Raw genomic sequence first — 20,590 nt, 5'->3', positions numbered from 1 at the left:
TGTCGGAGGATCTGCGGATCTTGGATCAGTGAACAAAGTGGCGAAGAATGCAGCCGTGCCCAGGGGCACATGGACTGCGGCGTTTCTACCCAATCTCTGAGAAAATCTGGAGGAGACTTAACAGATGAGTAATGCCGAGATGGGTGGGTCATTTTAAGAAATTGCTCCCTAACCTTTATCCTTTGAATCTGGGGACGATAACCTCAAAATAATTTCTGGAGAATCAAACCAGAGGATGAAGGTACTGTTGGCTCTAACATTTATTTTTATTTAAAGAAATCTCTCCTGAGATGATCTGATAGCAGTTCCCATCTTTCGCAATGTTCCTGGGATATCTGGAAGAAGTACTCTTCTCTGGGTAGCGATTCTCCCTGAGCACTGCAATAGCTGTCCGACCCCATTCCATTGGAATGGAAGCCAAAGGGTAGCAGTTCAAATAATTCTTCTGTATGTGCTTATTTTATTAATTTTCATTTCAAAATTCATTATTATTTTCTTCACTCAGACAAAAGACCAGGACAACTTGAGTGAGAAATAAAAGAAAAAAAAAAGAAATAAAAGTAAAGGTCAGGATGTCATGGAAACATTAGGTTGTCAACAACCAATCGGATGCATGATATCACAGGTGTCCCCTGGGTCCCCATGCACCCCGAGGTGCCGACGTGGAGGGCAGGAGACCGGCTCCCTCGGCCGGCATTCTTGCCCTCCACACAGGGTGCCCAGCTGCTGGCAGAGAGAGAGAGAGCACAGCTCTGCCACAGGAGTGGAAGGCTCAGTCAAGCTCAGATAGTTTGGGGGGAAAAGTGACAATTAAATCTAGTGACATCAAAGCCATCAACTTCATGTGTCATAAATAATATATTTCACCAAGTCTTTTATCCTGGTTTTAGCTCTTAGCAAATAGTTGGTGCTGAGCCTTGCCCGGTGTAGATGCAAACCGTCAGAGAGGCAAAGAAACATGCCAATGGGAGTATGAATCTATTTCTATCTCCCAGTTACCTAATCAAGGCAAAGAGCTTGAGTATTTACAAGCAATTACTTGGGGCCCAAAATTTCTAAACTGTCTGTCCACTCATAGCTTTTCAGTTTCTCCTTTTCGGGCTGCCTTTATTAAAGTTTTAGCCGTAACATATCTTTCATAGAAAAGAAAAGTAAGGTTTGAATATATTAAGATCAGATAAATTAACAAACATATTTGACTTGTTAATTATCACTTTCCACTTTATGAATCAAGGGACAATGTAGTCTTCTAAGACTCGACTTTTTCTCCATTGTCAGAGGACTACATTGATAAATAATCTAATTGCTTTTCACTTGGAATACTAAATATAATAATATATACCTCATTGTACTCCTTATTGAAGTCAGACTGAATGGTGGCTTGTGTCACCAAGGAACTGGAGTGGGCCTTTTCCTGTTTCTGAGGCAGAAGCTACACACCGTTGCTCACCTTGCTCCCTAAGAAGTGTGTGCTGGGCGTGGAAGCAGCAAGTGTGGGCTCAGGGGAGTGAGCACGAGGGTGGGTGAGAGCAGATGGGCTTTGTTTCCCCGAGGTGACCCCACTAAAGCTGAGCTACTTCCTGCTGTCCGAACTTGGCCCGGCGGCGGCCCCGCCCCCGAGCAGCCCGTGTGCCAAAGTGCTTTTAACACGACCGCCTCCTCGCAGTAAATCAGGAAACTCGTTTTTGCATGAGCCACTGGAAATGGACTGCAAGTTCCTGGCACGCTTTTCAAAGTAAGCTTTTTCTAACCAATTATTGGGGTGACTTTAGTTAATGTGAGAAACGAATTCTTGTAAACAATGGGGTTCTTCTCTCCACATGGACGCCTGGCTGGCCACAGAGTTTCAGAGACACCCACTTTTTGGAAAACTGTCTCCGTCCACATGAAGAAAGTCTCACACGCACAGAATGTAATTTGCAAGCATAAAAAAGATTCATTTTTGCGATTTAATTACAGCGTTGCTCACTTTATGTTTAATTACACCTAATCGAGCCCTGTGATGCTTGGCAGATATTAACACGCTCTAGCTTGTACTTTTTTCTTTAAAAAACTCAGCTAAAGATTTTCATAAACTGAAAGTTGGGGGGACATGTGCCTGGTGTTGTTTGACGAAAGGAAATGTAAAAAGCTGATTTCTAAATGCCAGCAACAGAAGCCTGCTTTGTCATTTCCATTCGTGCGCCTTGGATTCCCTCTCCAAGAACCTTCTCCTTTGTCCAGACTGGAGCTTTTACAGTTAGTTCAGAGAACCAACGGTCATCCTTTACCGGCTGTAAGAATGAACAGGGCTTTCGACCCGGGGCCCAGCACGTGTTTCCTGGACAGCGGACCCACCGCCTGGGAAGGCCCCGTGGCCACAGGAGGGACCTGCTCCTGGAAAGTGTGGGTGTGGGTGGGGTCAGCTGGCGCTTGTTTCTCTTCTGTGCTCGATTCACAGAGGCAGGAAAGGGAGAAGGGGGACTCAAGGACTGTTTACTTTGGGTCATTTTGCTGCCGTGAAGCCACCAATCGTGGCTGAAAAAAAAAATGGGGCAGAGTGACAAAGCCACCAGGGCTGCCAGCCAGCGAGGAAGCAGCCCTCTCCTGCCTTGAACCACCCCGTGCAGACCCCCACCCCCACCCCACCAGTCCAGGAGGGTCTCACCAGGGGGAGGCATGGTTGTGGACTTCCCATGGGTTTGTCCCCTGGAATAGAATAAAAATAGCGGCTTTAGGAAATACTGCCTTGAACAACATCCATCCACTCCTTTACCAGCAAGTTGGGGCTGCTCACCAGGCTGTTGTGCATTGAGGGGAACAGTACCCAGCCACTCTGGGTGAAAGTGGGCGGGCTGGACTCGCGCCCTTGGCCATAGGTGTGGTGCCGGTGCAGCGGGGCTCCAGTGGGGAGAGGCCTGGCCCGGCTGCCGGTGCAGCTCAGGCAAGGAGCGGGCGGGTAGAAAATTCTGAGAGGAAACGTCAGGAGTGGGGTGGTTCTGGCTAAAGCTGAGCTAACAGTGAACGCAGCAAGCAGACATTCCCCCCCGGGGAAGGTGGAGGACCAGGAGCCCTATCAGACGTTGAGGGGGGGCTTCTGGTTCACCCGCTCAGCCAGGTGTCCACCAAAACTGGGTTTTCCAAGGGAGTGCCCAGAGGGCCTAGGGGTGGCCGGCTCTGACCCCACAAAGGCTGCGGGTGGGTAGCAGGCGCGGGGAGGGGCTCTGGGGAAAGAGCGGGGGAGGGAGGTCTCCAGTGCCAAGGACTGTTGACGTGTGGAATGATTTTCAGAAGTAGAAACCCTACAGAAGTGCTTTTTTCAAAATTGCAGTTTAAAAAATTCATGTAGCTATTAAGTAAACAGGTGCTCTCAGGGGCTCAGGGAAGGGATGACCCTCCAGCTTCGAAGGAGGTGGGTCCCTCACCGTCTGGCCGCCTCCCTTCCCCTGGTGGGGATGGCAGTTCACGCTCCCAAAGAAACAAAACACATGCAGCTTTTCCTGAGGCGCAGGCCAAGGACGGACTTACTCTTTTCTGCCCTCCTCCTCTTCCCTCCCCAAATACACCCCCACCCCCGCAAAACCCTTCTTTGCACGAAACGATGGCAGGGAGAGCCCTAGTGCAATGGGAAGAGTCCGAAGGCGGGGCAGAGGTCACAGCTATGACAGCACATTTTATTCAGGAAGCTACTGCCAGGGGGGAAAGCGACCTCAGAGGAACCGGGCTCAGCTCCAAGTGCAACATGGACTTGGGGGTGGGGATTCGATGAAGGCAGGGGCAGGGTCTGGGGGCAGGGTGCCCTGGAGCCCAGCAGACTCACCAGGACTATTGCGGAGGGCAAGCCAGGGGTGGGCGTCGCCAGCCCAGGGGTGGTCTGGGGGACGCTGCATCAGACACTGAGGGTAAGCAGTGGGGGTGGGGCAGGGGAGGCTCTCAACAGCTATTTACAGTTGAGCCTCACAGGGTTTTTAGACAGCTGGCCTGGGAAGGACCGAGCCTAAGAACAGGGCCTCATTGGAAGTGGTGCAGAGGCACCTGCAGAGCTCGGTCGAGGAGGGAGTTGGGCAGAGGGCTGAGTCTGAGCGCGGCAGGCCAACCTGCCCTCCCCCTCCTTTGGCAACCCGTGTCCTGGGCACCCGTGCAGAAGCCCACGCCTGCCTTTTCTTCCATCCCCGAGTGCGGTGGAATAGCAGCCACAGAAAACGATAGGCCTGAGGAGGTGACCCCTTTCTGCTCAAAAGTATTGGGAGAGAAAGCCCCACAGGTTGGTGCTCCTTTCATTAAGTGCACGGTTGGGTCAGGGGTCCACGCTGGCGCGATTCACCAGACCTGCGGCCCTCTTCGTCCCAGCCCCTGGCACCCCGTGAGGAGGAAGGACAGGCCCGCAGAGTGACGGGATGTTCTCTCCAGGTGCGGGTCTGAGGGCCTCTCCGAGGTGCACTGAGTGCTGAGTGCGGACCCCACCAGTGTCAGCTGCTGTGCAGGGGTGCGTGTGGGGGTTGTTCCCTGCAGGGGACCCCCCACGTGGTGCCAGTGTCTGCTGCGTGCAGCAGGACGGAGGCAGAGACCAGGGATGGGAAGGGTTTAACAAAATCGTGGGTGTTAGTTGTACAATATAAAAGGTGAAAACAGGAGAAGTGGAAAAGAAATGGTCTGCAGCTTCCTTTCTTTTTCCCTCCTAGGGATTTAGTGAACTTAATGGGGAAGCTTTCAAGGCATTTTCACCACCTAATTTTACTGAATGAAGTAAGAACATCAAAGTAGACATTTCCACTGGGGACAATTTAAAATTTACAGTTGACCCTTGAACAAGGCAGGGTGGAGGGGCACCCACCCCCCTCCCCGCGCAGCTGTCTAAATTCACAGGTTCCTAACCTCGGTTTGAAAGTGTATATGAAATGCTGTTTAATGTACAGACTGGATTTCAAACAGTCACGGGCTTCTGTGTTTCCGGCGCTGTGGAAACGACAGTGCGTTCTAAACGGGATTGCTGACCTGGTCGCTATACTGTGCTTTGGTTTCTTGGAATTCTCGGACTTTTCAGTTAATTTAGTGTCTTTGGTTAATTTAACGTGTAGAACGGCCACTGCATCAATGTCTCAGACCACCATAGACTGCCAGCTGTATTATTTTTAGAAGTTTAGAAATCATTGGCTGATCTTCTCATCTCTCTTTTAAATTGGCCAATACTTCAGAGAAAATATACTGATGGCATTGGCCCAAATAATATCTATAAAAGTTCCCGGGAGACTCTATAGTTCCTGGTGCGTGCTCGGTCCACTGTGGCCCCGTTTGTGGTACTGACTCCTGGGTAGACTCCTGGACGAGGAGGCTTCTGAAATTTCTTACAACTTATCCTCATTTTCTAAAATGCCACTGTTGCTGCCGAAGTACTCATTTCCTGCCCTCATAAGTGAGTAGTGGACATTCACTGCCTTTAGTCTGAACATTTCCCTGACTTCAGTTTCTGAACAGTCACAAGACTGGCTTAATTAGGCCGGAGGGAAGTGCAGTAACTCCGCCTTCCGCAGCAACGGTGCAGCGCTGGGGGCCTTTGTTATTCAAATGCTCGCGGCCCCTTGAACAAAGTGGATGACTGAGTATACCTGTCATAGTAAGAGAGATGATTAGCAGTGGGGGACAGCCGGCAATGGCCCAGAGAGCCGCCTTGGTTCCCGGGGAGGCCGGCCCTCGGTAATTACCCAAGCGGGGCTTCGTTTCTGGCTGGCCCCTTGCCTTTCTCACGCCTGCGGTGTCTGAATAGCTTTCTCCTGCCCCTTAATCCCCGCAGGAATGCGGCTTCGGCTACGGGGAGGACGCTCAGTGTGTGACCTGCCGGCCGCACAGGTTCAAGGACGACTGGGGCTTCCAGAAGTGCAGGCCGTGCCTGGACTGCGCGGCGGCGAACCGCTCCCAGAAGGCCAACTGCTCCGCCACCAGCGACGCCACCTGCGGGGACTGCCTGCCGGGGTAGGTCGGGCGGTTTCTTTCCCTCGTCGTTTTCCACTCCGCTTTAAGCAGGCATTTTCTTGGTCTTTTCCAACCGCGGATGCACACCGCCATGAACCTGAACTCACTGGGTGAGTGAGGGGTCCCGACTTTGCGTCTGGCAGTCACGGCTAGGCCCTCGGGCCCGTGCACGGGGGCCAGGTGCTGCTTATGAATAAAGTGAATGTGCACCCTAACAAAGGATTAGTGTCACAGAACTCTCAAGTTCCTATAAATCAGTTAAAAAAAAACCACCAATCAAACAAAAAACGGACACACGGACAGAAGGGAAGCACAGGTGGCCTGCGACCCTAGGGTTTGTCCTCCTGGGGGGTCAGGGTCAGAGATGTGCAGACCGCGACCCTTCGGCCGTTTCTGCGGCTCCGTGCCCTGCGGCTGTAGGCCAAGCCCAGCGCCGCTCAGGTCGGGAGCGAAGATGCCCTCGCATGCGGAGCTTCTACCCTAATCAGGTTCTCAAAAACACCTTAGCCGTAAATAGTAAAGAAGCAAATTGCGCAGAAAGGCAAATGATGGCGATGCCTACGGAAACAGGAAAACCTAGCGCCACGGAGGGGAGGCGGCCGCTTCTGAGCGCGGACTTGCAGCGAGGAGGCCGGGCCCTGCGGCGGGCGGGAAGAGCACTGTGGCCACTGGGAGTGCAAGAGACTCCAGGGTGCAGGCCCCAGGGTGGCCGGTAGAAATAGGGAGGGTGGATGGGAGTGGGCACGTGCGAAAGGGGAAAACCTTAATGGTGAGCGTTGAAAAGGACCCTGGGCCTTGGAGAGGACGGGACCTGCGCCTGGACCACCGGGAGAGAGGCAGGGTCCAGGCGGAGGGATTTTGAAGCCCGCAGTTTCCTGGCCAGGTAAGCGTTGGAAACACGGGCCGGTGGGGTCCAGCCCTGGACTCAGAGTGGGTTTTAGGGAGGCATGGGTGGTGATACCAGTGCCACGGGGTGAGAGGCATCGCTGCCCGAGGGAATGGAGGAGAGACAACGCGGAGCATCGGGATGTTCTCACGGGCGCGCGGTACAGCCCGTTACCAGCCGGAGGCGGCCACTAGGAGCCGGGATTCCGGCGCAGGGGGAGGCAGGCCTCGCTGCAGAAGTAAAACCACCCCCGAGAGCAGCCAGAGCGGCAGACACGTGTTATTTACAATGTGCCGGGCACTTGGCTGAGTGCTGTACATGCGTTATGCTCTGCAGGGTCCACAGAGCTTTAGAAATGAAGAAAGAGTGTCTTATTCAGGTTGAGGGCTTTTCAGGCGTGGTCACTTAGCCAGTGTGTGCCCAGCACGGGGCCAGATGGGGGAGCCCGGAGGAGGGGCTGTCCCTGGGCTCGGCCGAAGCACGCCCACAGGACCTGGGCGCTTTTGACTGAATGGCATAGGATCCTTCTGGGGCTCCTGCTGAGGTCAGAGGGCGAGATAAAGCCTTGGGGTGGAAGTCAAAGCAAGTTAGGGAAGGGCCCGAGGGTCAGGCATGGCCGAGGCAATGACCCAGCGCCCAGACAGGTGCGAACAGCCGCGTCACCACCCGGAGCAGCCGAACAGAAGCCAGCTGCACTGGGGCTACTCACAACGGAGGTCTTCTCTGCTTTCACGGGTGAAAATGAAAAGGCAGTCCACAGAGTTAGAGAAATTGTTTGTAAGTTAAGCATGTCATAAGGGGCTGTCTTATCTAGTCTGTGTAAAGAGCTCTTACAACTCGGCAATAAAAAGGCAAATAACCCAATTAAAATATGGGCCAACAATCTGATTAGACATTTCTCCAAAGAAGACACACAAATGCTCAATAAGCACGTGAAAAAATGCTCAACGTTATTAGCCATCAGGGAAATGCGAATTAAAGCTGCCCGTGGCAAACCCGCAAGGACGGCTGTTACAGAAAACGTAAACAGTAACCAGCGCTGGCGAGGAGCCAGCGGGACTGGAACCGTCCAGCACTCGTGGATCAGCACTCGTGGATGCAAAGCGGTGCAGCCACTGTGCGAAGTCTGGCAGTTCCTCAGCAAGTTAACACGGTCACCGTGCGGTCCGGCAACTCCGCTCTTAGGCACACAACCAAGACCACTGGAAACACGCCCAGCAACGTTCACAGCAGCGCCATTCACAATAGTCAGAAGGAGAAACAACCCAAATGTCCATCCACGGATGAATGGATAAGCAGAGTGGAAGGTGTTCAAACGTTGGAGTTTTATTCAGCAATAAACAGGAGTGCATTACTGATACACGCTGCAACATGGATGAACCTAGAGAACATGAAGCGAAAGAAGCCACTCCCAAAAGACCACCTATTGTGTGATCCCGTAGCCTGAAATATCCAGAAGAGGCACATTCATGGAGACAGAAAGTAGGTTAGCGGTTGTCTCAGGCTGGGGTGGTGGAGGAGGGTCGAAAGCGTGGTGGCTATAAAATGCCCTAAATGTCCAAAGAGCTCGACACCTGTGCCTGTCGTTACCCAGAGGTTTTTGACCTTTGCCAGTCTAGCAGACGAACACACAGTAAACATCTGACACATTTTTATTGATCCCGGTGTCCAGTTTGGATAAAAGCACACCTCTGCATGTCTCTCTCTTCATCTGCGAGGCAAGGAGAAGAGGGGGCCCATGGGAGATCATGCCCACCTTCTGCCTGACTTAAGGGACAAGGGCTAAGCGGGCAGTGCCCAGAGAAGGTGGGGGAGGCACAGGCCCCAAGGACTGAGCGCTGAGGAAGGAGGAGAGTGGGTGGGTGCTGTCTGGGTGTGGGAGGGGCCGTCTCCGCCCCCCCCCCCCAGCTCCTCTCCAAGGTGCTTCCCCAGCCCTCAGCCTCAGCTGAGGTCGTCTGAACCCAGGCTTCAGTTTCCAGGGTTCGCTTCTTTAAGTAAAGGCTTTGATGCCGGCGAGTTAGAAATGACCGGACATTTGAATGTTTCCGAGTTTATTATATGAGTGCTTTAAAATGACAGGCTTCCTAAGCCAACATGAACATGTGAGAGAGGCAGGCAAGAATTACAGTGACTTCTACCCCGGTTTTCGGGAGTGTTTTAACAGCGCTCATCCAGCTCGGACTGTGGTTCACCAACACTCTCCTGTGTGGCAGGTTGCCCTTCATGCCGATTGTGTCTTTTCTGTCTAATCCAGAAGGAATCGTTACTTTATTATCATTTAAAACTATTTTTGGCAGGACTTAGTTTTTTAAGCACTTTAGTAAGGTGGGATTGCCCTGTGGAAGCTGCACACATTTAATGTACACAGCTCAGTGAGTTTGGGGGTAAGTGCATACGGGTGGGGTCCTCTGGTGCCTCGGTGTTCAGTTCGACGGAGTCCACCTTGTCTTTCCTTTTCTTTTCTCTTTCCTTTCCTTTCTGTCTTTTTCTTTCTTTTCTTTTTTTTTTCTGCCTGCTTCATATGCCTTTTGGTGTCACAGCTAAGAAATTGCCAGATTCAGTGTCATTAAGCTTTTCTCCTTTGTTTTCTTCCAGGAATTTTATAGTTTTGAGTCTTTCATTTAATATGTTTTGAATGAACTCTTGTATATGGTGTACAATGAGGAGCCAAATTCATTCTTTCTCATGCTGATGTCTAGTTTTCCCAGCACTCTGTTGGAGAGACTGTCCTATCCCCATGGCGCAGTCTTTGCCTTCTGGTCAAAGACTGTTTGGCTGTCTCCACAGGGGTTTATTTCTAGGTTCTCTATTCTATTCGTTGGTCCCCACGTGTCTCTTTATGCCAGAACCACATTGCATTGATTCATAGAGCTTCGTAATATTTTCATATCATGAAGTGTGAATACTCCAGCTTTGTTCTTTGATTTTGACTTTATAAATTCCAAAATAAATATCTTTAATTAAAATTGGATGGAAACTCGTATTAAAATCATTTGAACATTCATTATCCAATGAAAATGGCATGTTGAGCAAATAAGGAAGCTACTGAGCAGATCTGAGGTAACTTACCTCATTTCAAATGTAAATTTTGCTTCCATCACGCATTATACAGATTTGTTACTACATTATCCAATTTCACAAAATAATTGCATCTACCTTTCCTATACAGACTTGGTCTGTAAGTTTATTCTCCATATCACTATTTTTGTCATCGAGAAGTTGGTAGTTTTCTCTATGAAAGAAAATTGCTTGAATTCTCACCATCATGAAATAATCACTTTAATACTTGATATATAATATTTTTCTATCTTTTCAGTGCAGATATATACATATAATGTCTTTAGTGCATTGGTAAATAATCTGAATCTATAATGAAGTGTATTTGTATAAAATGGAATCATGTCATTCCCACTTCTTTTTTCACTTACTGCTATTTTATGAGTTAAAGACCATGCGTGATGGGTCCGCATCTCTGTTTCTGAGGCCCACCCTGTGCCCTTCGGCTGGGCCGTACGGCAGCCACTCACACCGACCGTGGTGTACTGAGATTGTGCCGAATTGGCTTGTCCTCTTCTACCAAAAATACCGTGGTTGCGTGCATTCCTGTACATGCAGTTTCACCCCCCTGATTACTTCTTTAGGCTGTATTTCAAAAATGAAATTATTGGGTAAATACTGTCAAAAAACTATTTTATCAAGTTCTGATGAAATATCGCCAAATTGCCCTCCTCCAAGTGGCAATTCATATTCCTACTGGCAATATATCCTGCTCGTGTGTGTATTTTCTCAGTTTTTCAAGTTAGAATGGTATGTTTCCATCACAATTTACATTTACTTGATTGATAATAAAGTTAAACATTTTAAAGTTACATTTAAACAATTTAATGGTATCATTTTTTGTTTTAATAATGAAAATTAAGAATTATGAAATGATATTCTTTGGGGAATTGATGCTTCTTGCCTGTTTTTCCCTTTTACTATAATGCTGTTTAAGTTCAATGTTATAGACTTAGGTTATAGAAAGCGCTGTGACCAGAACCCTTTTTCTGTTTTCTTTGGCCCATTAACTAGGTTGGGAATGCTTTGCTTTCTGTGCTCTTCAGCTCTCTTTGATGTTCTGTGTGTGTGTGTGCTTTCACAGTGGTCACTCTCTTCCATTCTGGCTCCTGGGTCTCTTGTGCTGCCTAGAGAGATGTCCCCATAGCAAAACTATGTAAGCATCTCCCTACGTTTTCCCATTGCTTTTACGGGTCACCTGACTATTTTGGTCTCTGAATTTCAAATGTTAAAAACTAGCACTTTATTTATAAGGTGTTTGATCCTTTAGATTGACTTCATATTCCCTCACCACCAACCCTCCCCACAACATAAAAAAAAGTGGGGCTAAAAAATCTACACAGTTAGGTTTAGTGGCATCGTACTTGGTAAATACTCACTGCATGCCCACGGGGCTTCCCAAGGCTGTCTGTCTGAATGCTACCACAGTTAAGGCTTTTGAGAACCTTTGTTGAAAACAGTAGAGCTGGTAAAGGAGACTGCCAGTAATTTATGTAATCTGTTCACTGCGACCATGAGCTTAGGTGAAGGAGCTAACAAGGATCATTTTCCTTTTTCTCCTAGATTTTACAGGAAGACAAAACTTGTTGGTTTTCAAGACATGGAGTGTGTGCCTTGTGGAGACCCCCCTCCTCCGTACGAGCCGCACTGTGAGTGAGCGCCATGCAAACGCAGCTGAAGGGCTCTTGGCCTTCTAAAAAAACCCAAACCCTTTGTTCACTTGGCAAATGGAGCGAAGTCTCTCTCTACGGTGGGGCTTCTGGTGTACGCTCTTTAATCAAGCTTCAGGCAGGACATGAAGCCCCTTTGTTGGGCCTCAGTCAGCAAACTGGGCCCATTGACGGGAGGCTCAGAGTGAAACAGGGAGGTTTCGCGCTGCGGACTCCATTGAGACGCTTGCCTTCTAGACGGCACGCAGGCCACTCCAGTGAGCCAGGTGGCCGGACCCCTGGCACGGCGTCCTGCCTCTGCGCCTCGAGAACGCCCGAGTGTCCCCGGCTCAGTCCCCAGACACTGTTCTGCAGTGGCTTTCCTGTCGGCCCAGACACATTCCTCCCGTGAACTGCCTGTCCTAATTAACGTATTGCGCAGTGGAATCTCAGCTCACTCCACTTGTTCCTCTATTTTCCTCATTTAACGAATAAGTATGGAGAGAAACCCACGGTGTACTGGGAATGTAACTGTAAATGAGAAAATCGTCTTTTTCTAGTCACATTACTCTTTTTGATCATACCTTCCCCTTAGATATAGAAGGTGTTTGTTACAAGTCCTGGGAACCTGTGCTGACACTGAGTGGGGCTCCTGAGTTCGAATCTGGCCAGTGACAACCCACAGGTGCTGGGCCAGGAAAGAAATCAGCAGGTGGCGCTCATGAGCTCAGCTCATGTTTGTCCTGGCTGAGTGGGGCGTCAGGGAACTGCGCCCACTGTGCACAGGAAGTCTTGAGTCCCGGCGGGGGAGGCAGGAGGGCTTGGACCCCGAGCGCAGGTGGCTTGTGCTGCCCGGGGCACTGCTATATGAGTCTGTGGAGACAGGGTTGTTTGGATACATTTGCGAAGCAGCAGATGTGTCCTCTTGCATCTTTCTGTGACAGAAGACTCCTCAGAACTAATGGAAAGCTGGTGTGTTATTGCATAAGGTTGCACGGTACTTGCGTCTCCCGGAATGCCATGGAGTTTTGCGGTCCATATTATGATGCCTTTTACCAGAAATGCGTTATTTTTTACTCTTCATTTGAAGTGATAGCAAAGCAAAAAAAGATGCATAATCTAACTTTTATAGACATGTATTTTGACTCTCATTTTATAATATCCAAACATTCACCAAATAATTCACTGCAGTTAACAAATGCAATAGTGAATGTCTGTTCTGTATTAGTCACCATGGGGAAACAGTTGGTTTTACTTGGTTTTCTCAATGCCACATCATCAGCCCCACCTGTCAAAGGGGACGCCAGGCCCAGAGAGGTGCATGACTTGTGACCGCGGGCTGGTAACTAGCAGAGACGTATTCGAACCCGAGTCTGCACTCTGAGGGGTGTGCCCTTTCCCCTGCTCTCCGCCGTTCCCCCACGGGAAGCCCAGCTATTGACCCTCTGCTCTCGTGGCTGACGTAGCCTACTGTATGTAGACTTCTTATATTGTTTGCTTTAATGTTCACAATTTAAGGGAAACTCTGAAAATCTGAGAGAAGATCCTGACAGAGCCTCTTCATGCTGAACCACCCCTAAGATGACCTGGTCTCTGGCCAGTCACAACGGGCAACCTGGCCATGCCCGTGACTCAGCTGGGTCTCGTCCGCTCCAGAAGGCAGACTGGACTCTCCATCCCGAAGTACCGGGAAGAGAGTTAGGAAAGGAATCAGTGTTGCCCAGGGTCGAGCTGGAAAGCGCTGGGTTGATTTTTCGTTTTCGTTTAATAATCTAGTCCTAAGTCTGAGGCTTTGGAATTTTTTGCCTTTCGGGGATCTGGGTAGGTTTGGACATCAGAAATTAGCCTTTAAATGTAGATTTTATATTTAACTTTTTTTTTACTTTTTTTAAAATACTTTTTTTATTTAATTCTTGTTCAAGTACAGCTTTCTGTTACATTTAACTTTTAATGTCTCGTAAAGGCCTAATTAAGTTATAATTTGAAAAGTAACTAGTTTAGTTTTTATGTACAGGTATATTTCTCCATATGGGACACTGTTTAGAAAGCAAAGGAAAATAAATTCTGGTTCAAAGTCAGAACTGGAGGTGCAGAGCGAGCCTCCCTTCCAACTGGGACGCGGCAGCCTGGGGTCAGGGGCAGCCCTCGTCTCTGGGCAGAAAAGGTTGCTGCCCCCGGAATCCTTCCAGAACAGGACCAGCCTCCTCCACGGAGACCTCGATGTCTGGGGAGGAATTATGTAAGGCGCCTTATGTGTTCATTTCCCCTGCTTCAGGCTTTTCAACTCATTCACAAAAAATGGCTTCTTCGGTGGCTTTTGTCCCCCGAGGAGCTCCTGTTTTAGTTAGACCCTTGGTTCGCTGTAAGAGTGACGCACTCGGCTGCCCCGAGTGGGGCATGTGTGGCAAGGAGGCAGGCCGTGCGAGAGCGGCCGGAGCTCCCTGAACCCCAGGGCCAGCCCTGGCTTGAGGCGGGGCGTTCACAGCCATGGAGTCCAGGACCGTGGGCCCTGCAGCCCCGAGGCCTCAGTGCTGCACAGCCTCTGGCTCGGCCTGCAGCCCTGTCTCCAGGCCTACTGCACGGCTTGGGTCTGGATGCCCCGTCCAAGCCCCCAAAGGGCAGGATCTAGGTAAATGCCCTTGTCCCCTGAGGCAGAGGCTGCTCCGTCTACCGGGGAACGAACGCGCGGGCTCTGGGCAGCTCCAGGAGAGAGGCCCCGGTCCTCTTCTCCTTGGTGGAGGGGGGACAGTGTAATGGGGCTGTGGACCACTAACCGCTCCGACGGCAGTAGTGCTCATGGACGACGCATGCGGAGAGGCCAGGGCCTCGTCCTGGGTCTGGGAGGCCAAGTGGCACTCCAAGGGGGTGTGATGGGTGGTGATGTAGGAGCCTTCAGGGAGGCCCAGAGCTGGATCAGCTGGAGGAGGGCAAGCCGGAAAAGGAGACCAGACGGAGGGTCTGGGGAGGCCAGGGCAGGAGTATGGCCGCAGCGTCGGGCACCGCGTGCACGTGGGGTCAGTCGGACACTGGCAATGACTGTACCACCCTGGAGATCTTCAGTGACATTGCCCAGAACCCTTCCCATGAGTGATGGGAACGGAAGCCGAGGTAAAAGGAAACCAGAAACTCCCGTGGGGGAGAGTGGAGACCGTTCTAGACAAGGCCGTTTGCCCGTGAAGGTGACCCGTGGAGTGTGCAGGCCAGGGAGAGCTTTTTTAATCTAGTTTTTAAAACACATCTGCATGTTTTCACGTGGAGAGAACAGACTTACCAGGCACGTGAGGTTGTTGGCTGGAGAAGGGTCCTGAAACTCCGGTGTTTGGTGGGCCTCCACTGGGAGGAGGGGGCAGGGCAGAGGGGAGCGGGCTTGTCATCCAGCGTTGGCGCTGACCGGCCTCTGGGCGCGACCGAGTCCGGTGCTGTGTTCTGCCGGGTGGGCGGGGCCACGGAGCTCAGGCCGGAAGACACAGGGGTTGGAGGTTGTCCTGGCAGAGAGTGGGGGGCAAGTGAAAAGCGTGGGTTTCCCAGCATCTACCTTTTGGAGCCAGGGTCACGCCAGAGTCTGAGGTGACAGTGACCCGCTGCTCCTCCCAGGATGTCCCCTGCTGCAGGCTGGGCTCAGGACACCGGGGACTTGGCCCTGCTAAAGCGGCACTCTGAGTGTGCAGCACACAGCAAGCTGTGAACAAGGTTTTAAGGATGGCTGTGTGCGTTCACGACACAAGAATGATTCTGAGTTAATGTCACGCTGCTTTTTATATTTCCACAATACTGGAAGCAACCCAAAGTAACGACAGAAAACAGCATGAAAACTTCCCGCTGTCTGTCAACCTCCCCAGTAGCCCTCCAGGTCCACACGCATCTGCGGCTGGTGTACCTTTGGCCAGGCGACCTCCTTAACGTGCCTGGGGCTCGGTGCGGTCCCTGAAAACTGGGGTGCCACTGCCCTGGCAGGTTGTCGTGAGAGCCAAGTAGCCCAAATCGGAGGCACGGCACAGCATCTCTGTGAGCAGGGCCAGTCGCCTACCTCCTGGCTCCGCCCACCCTGCCCTGCTTCTGGGATGTTGAGATCTTATCTCCTGGCAAGGGGTGGACTTGTCTTGAGGAAGAATCAGGTAACTGCCAGGGGCTTGGTGTGCAGCAGAGGCCGGGTTCAAGAGGACCTGTGAGCTAGGGCGGCGTGGGGCCGGCCGCCCACTAGTGGGAACTGGTGTGATGAGACACTGAGGACGCTCCAGCCAGCAGGTGCGATTTCGAAAACAAGAAGGAAGTTTTGGTCGCTCGCACTACTTTCTACCAGCCCAGTGTTAGGACGTCCTCACCAATTTGGTGTCTGTCGGGGGTGGCAGTGCACAGCAGAACATGGTGGGTCCCCCATCGTGGGACATCTTGGGTTCACTCCAGGCCCTGGACCGAGAGTGTCATGGCGGGCAGATCCCCTGAGCACTGCGATCCTCCATGGCTCCCCAGAGGGTGGGCAGAATCGTGCTGGGCTGGCAGGTCTCCGATGGAACTGCAGGCATCCGGAGGCGCCCCTGCCCCAGCGTGCACTCGGAGCCACCCGCTGCCCGCTGGCCTGCCCTCCTCCAGCGCTGGCTGCCTCTGCCCGCGTCCGGGGCCCCACCCCGACCAGGTGTGCCCTGTGGGGTTGGGAGCTGCCCTCTCGGGAGGCCCTCACTGCGCAGCTGGCATGGGCCCTGCCGGTCCTCCCCTCCAGGGGTGGGCAAGCCGTGGAAGATGCCTGGAATGGGGCTGCCGTGGATTTGTGTTTGTGCCTCGGATGGCTAGACTGGAGGCCAAAGGGGCCCTTCTTAGGCTGAAGTCTTCTCTCTCCATCCCGGGGTCCAAGGCCGCACGCCCTATGCGCAGCCAGCCTGGGCTTTAGGCTCCCCACCCCTCCAGAGCTGGAAGGACAGGCCACCTCTTTGTCAGCCACTAAGGCGGCATTGCTGTGTGCGGACCGCTGGTGAGGCTCGGGGCCCAGGCCTGGCCAGCGGCATCTCTGAATCACAGGTGAAAGAAAGGCACTGCGTCACAGCAGTCTCTGCTTCAGGCCTTTCTCCTCTGTGTCCCTTCTCCTCCTAGTGACACGCACCCACTTGGAGCATTTAAGAGAAACAGACAAAAGCACACTAGAAATTTTAGAACTGCATTCTGGCCCGGTCTGATAAGAAATGCAGATTCCGCCGGATTTCTTTCAGCAGAGTTTACTTAATGTGGGACGAGCGCTGTGGTTGGAACAAATGGTTTTGAAAAAATTCAAAGCGGGTTTCACCAGGTCCAGCCTTATTTAAGCGTGTTTAACCTAGATGTTTGCTTTGTTCTTGGGGGCTTTGTAAAACAAGCCGTGTGATTACAAAGAGATAAGGATTGGGTAAGTCTCCCCGTGGGGAGGGAGAAAGGCGGCCCTGTGGGCTGAGCCTATTAGGAATTTTACGGGCTCGACACACTGGAAACGGCAGGTCTCCATACCAGCAAGTCTTAGAACACAGCCCATGCTTCAAAAATGCTTACTCCGGGTGATGAATCAAAGTAATTTCACAATAAATTCTTGAAAGACATACTTGCTCATTCAAGATAATTTCTGCAGTTTGGTAGGAAAAAGGGGAGAGCGTGGCACAGAAAACTTTGCCAGCATCAGAACATCAAAGCACATTACAGCCTTTTGAGGGTTTTCCTTTGTCTTTTTTCTGCCTAAACCACTGATTTTTGAAAAACGATGTTAATTATGCTGTGCATGTTACTTCGTATCCTTTTCCCACTGGGGGCATAAATTTTTGTTCACCTACGCCACACATTTTTTTAACGGTATTGACAGCTGCTGAGCAAAGCAGTGCACAGGTGTTTGGACCGCGGTGGTGCCAGGGCTTGCTCTCACCCGCATGGCTGCCGTCCCACCTCTGTGGTGGTGCCTTTCCGTGTCCAGAGGCATTATATTTTCTGTCTCTTGACATGCAGTGTTAAAGTCTTTCAAAATAAGGGCATCTGGTAAATGCCCCTTTAAAAGAAAACAAAACAGCCCTGGCTGGTGTGGCTCAGTGGATTGCGTACCAGCCTGCAAACCTGAAGGTCACTGGTTCCATTCCCAGTCAGGGCACAGGCCTGGGTTGTGGGCCAGGTTCCCAGTCGGGGGTGTGCAAGGGGCAACTGGTCGATGTTTCTCTGGCACATGGATGTTTCTGTCCCTCTCGTCCCTGTCTCTAAAATCTTAAAACAAAACAAAACAAAACAAATGTAAAAGGAAGTACTTTGGGAGTGTTTTGCAGTCAATACCAATGTAAGTTGTTGGTTGTCTTTAGAGGAGAGAGAGGGGTGAGGTGGAGGAGGGAGAGGAGGCGAGGTGACTGACGGGCTGACTCCCGCGGCACCCTGAGACCTCGCCAGCGAGACGTGCAGCAACCGGATCCCGCACCCTGCAGCATCCAGCGCCCCCCGAAACGGAGCGCAGCAAATGCCTGTGCACGGGGACACGGGAGAAAGGCATGGGATCCAAGCACAGCGGCCCTTTGCTCAGGGAGAGTTACGGGGTTTTGTTACATCTCGGCACGTCCCTCCGTTCCTGCAGCAGTGATCTGATGAGCGTGCTGGCATTTGGTGGCCCAGCTTTCCTCTGCGGGATGGGCCCACAGAGCCAGGATGTCCCAGACAGGCCACCCATGGTCCTCAGGCCAAGACCCTAGGTTTCCGCCAGGGGCCTGCTGCCGGGTGCTGTGCGGATGGAGCCCGCTTTGGGCCCAGAGGAGTGCTGCCGTGTCCTGCAGTGCTTGGACCCCAGAGACAGGGAGCTTCCTGAAGGACAGCCTTAGCAACAGAGCTCCTTCCTGTGGACTGGGGGGAGGGGGGGAGCGGGGAAATAGGAGGACAGGAGATCAAAGAGAACTTGGCACAACAGCCCAGGGCTGGCGGCTGACAGATTGTGAAGCCAGCCCTCCCCCCGCAGAGCAGATGTCTGAAGCAGAGGTTCCTCCTGTTTTCACCACTCTGTGTGCTGGTTTCGGGTGCTGTTGCCCTTCTCTTCCTTCCTCTCCCTGTAGCTCCCTGCTTGTCAGTATTTCCTTATTTTACTGAGAAGCAAACGTCCTCGTAGTGAAGGTGGCTCTGTGGAAACCAAAGCGGCAGGTCTTCTGTGGAACCAGGCCCAGGCGGTCGGTCTGTGGAGAGGGGCGCCCACGGGCCCCTCTGCGGGATCCCCTGGGCTCTGGTCAGGGCTTGCTCTGCCAAACCAGACTGCCCTGTGCAGGGAGGGGGTGGGGGCGAAGAGGCAGAGGGACTGGTATCAGCAAGGAGTGAGAGGGCTGCAGGGAGGAGGGGTCACAAACCAGCAAAAGGCAGCCGCGAGAACTCCACACACTGTAATTTTGTGCCATTGAGTGTAGAGCAAACAAACCCATGCGGCCCATGGCCGACCCTGAGGTTTTTCTCTAATACCACTCAGTACGATAATTATAGTTCTCATTATTATTCCGGGCATGACCAGGGGGCGGGGGACGATCAGGTTACACATCTGTCGCAGTCTTTTTAAGAAGGCAGAAAACGTATAATTTATTTCATAATGATTTCCATTGAACATAATCTGTTCTTAAACCTTATTTGCTTATCGAGGTAAGCAACCGTCACCCGAAACTGTGTTGGAACTGTGTCAGAGCAAGGTCCTCATTTCCAGGGATGGCGAGAGCAGAGCCGGCGGTTTCGATGGCTTGGCCCCCGGAGAGCGAGTGTGCTACACACGCCGGTGGCAGAGGGCTATCTCGAGGCTTCAGAGAGTCGTCTTCACTTAGCCCTCCTTGCACTCAAGTTATAGAAACAAAAGTTCTTAAAAGAGTTCCTTAGACTCGTGCACTGTACATTCATTCTTTTCTCCCTATATGGCTCCCTTTAGTCGGAGCCATTAACTTTGCTCCGACTAAAGAAAAGGGTAAACGCCTGACGGAGTCAGGTGACCACGTGCCTGGGATCTGGAGATGCTCGGGGTCCTTGCTCGCCCGGGCCGCCCGGGCCGCAGGCTGGCAGGCCAGGGGCTTTGATCGGGGCAGTTGATTATTACCTAGTCAGCTATAAATCTCCCTTCTCTGCCTTTATCTTCAGTCTGTTTTCGACATTTAAAGTCAGTGAGCTGGTTTAAATATTTACTCACGAAGAAACAGGTTGTGGTTTGTTAAAGGCCGTCACTACATTAAATGAATGTTAGATTACGTACAGTTTATTTTAAAAATATGGAATCCAGCAGGCTTGTTTCATTAGGTTGTGGACTTTACCAAATGGAGCAGTGATTTGTGTGTGCCCATTAAATGCTTAACACAAATATCCGTGGAGGAAAGCAACCTAACAGCTTATGCCAAACCTATGTGGAGATACTCAGTTTAAGCTTAGAGATCCCTCCATACTTTTTTTTCAATATTTTTCATCCTCAGCGGAGGACATTTTTTTTTCATTGCTTTTAGAGAGAGAGGATAGGAGAGAGAGAAGCCTTGATCAGTTGCCTCCCATACACGCCTGCACCAGGGACTGAACCCACAACCTAGGGATGTGCCTTGACCGGGAATCGAACTGGGACCTTTCAGTTATAGGACAATGCTCCAACCAACTGAGCCACAGTGGCNTTTTTTTCAATATTTTTCATCCTCAGCGGAGGACATTTTTTTTTCATTGCTTTTAGAGAGAGAGGATAGGAGAGAGAGAAGCCTTGATCAGTTGCCTCCCATACACGCCTGCACCAGGGACCGAACCCACAACCTAGGGATGTGCCTTGACCGGGAATCGAACTGGGACCTTTCAGTTATAGGACAATGCTCCAACCAACTGAGCCACAGTGGCCAGGGCGAGATCACTCCTTTTAGTACACAGCACATTTGTTCTTACTCACTCGAGTGTCGGGGCATACACTTTGTCAGGGGTCTAGCTCTTGTCCTCCGTGGGCCCACATTCCGGAGGGGACCAGAATCTAGAGCTGGGGCCAGAGGTGCAAGAGCATTTTGTCTCTAACTAGAGATGGGCTCCTGGCCACTTCCGGCCTCAGCTACTCAGGACGGGCACTAAAGGTGAGAAACAT

The 20,590-nt window shown here is 51.4% G+C and overlaps 1 protein-coding gene across 2 annotated transcripts in view; it reads left to right on the top strand.

Annotated features, from left to right (window-relative positions):
• Window positions 1-20,590, top strand: part of TNFRSF19 (TNF receptor superfamily member 19) — a 71,014-nt gene that overhangs the window by 25,066 nt on the left and 25,358 nt on the right. For both annotated transcript variants that reach the window (XM_037057633.1, XM_037057634.1), the window contains exons 4-5: window positions 5,771-5,949; window positions 11,456-11,541. In XM_037057633.1, coding sequence (XP_036913528.1) covers window positions 5,771-5,949; window positions 11,456-11,541 — 265 coding nt within the window. The remainder of the gene's footprint in view (window positions 1-5,770; window positions 5,950-11,455; window positions 11,542-20,590) is intronic.

This window comes from Sturnira hondurensis, unplaced genomic scaffold (assembly GCF_014824575.4).
Source record: "Sturnira hondurensis isolate 20B ecotype Veracruz unplaced genomic scaffold, ASM1482457v3 Scaffold0009719, whole genome shotgun sequence".
In the NCBI taxonomy this organism is placed as follows: domain Eukaryota; kingdom Metazoa; phylum Chordata; class Mammalia; order Chiroptera; family Phyllostomidae; genus Sturnira; species Sturnira hondurensis.
Note: the sequence above shows the minus strand (reverse complement) of the source record. Positions and strands in the feature narration are given on the sequence as shown.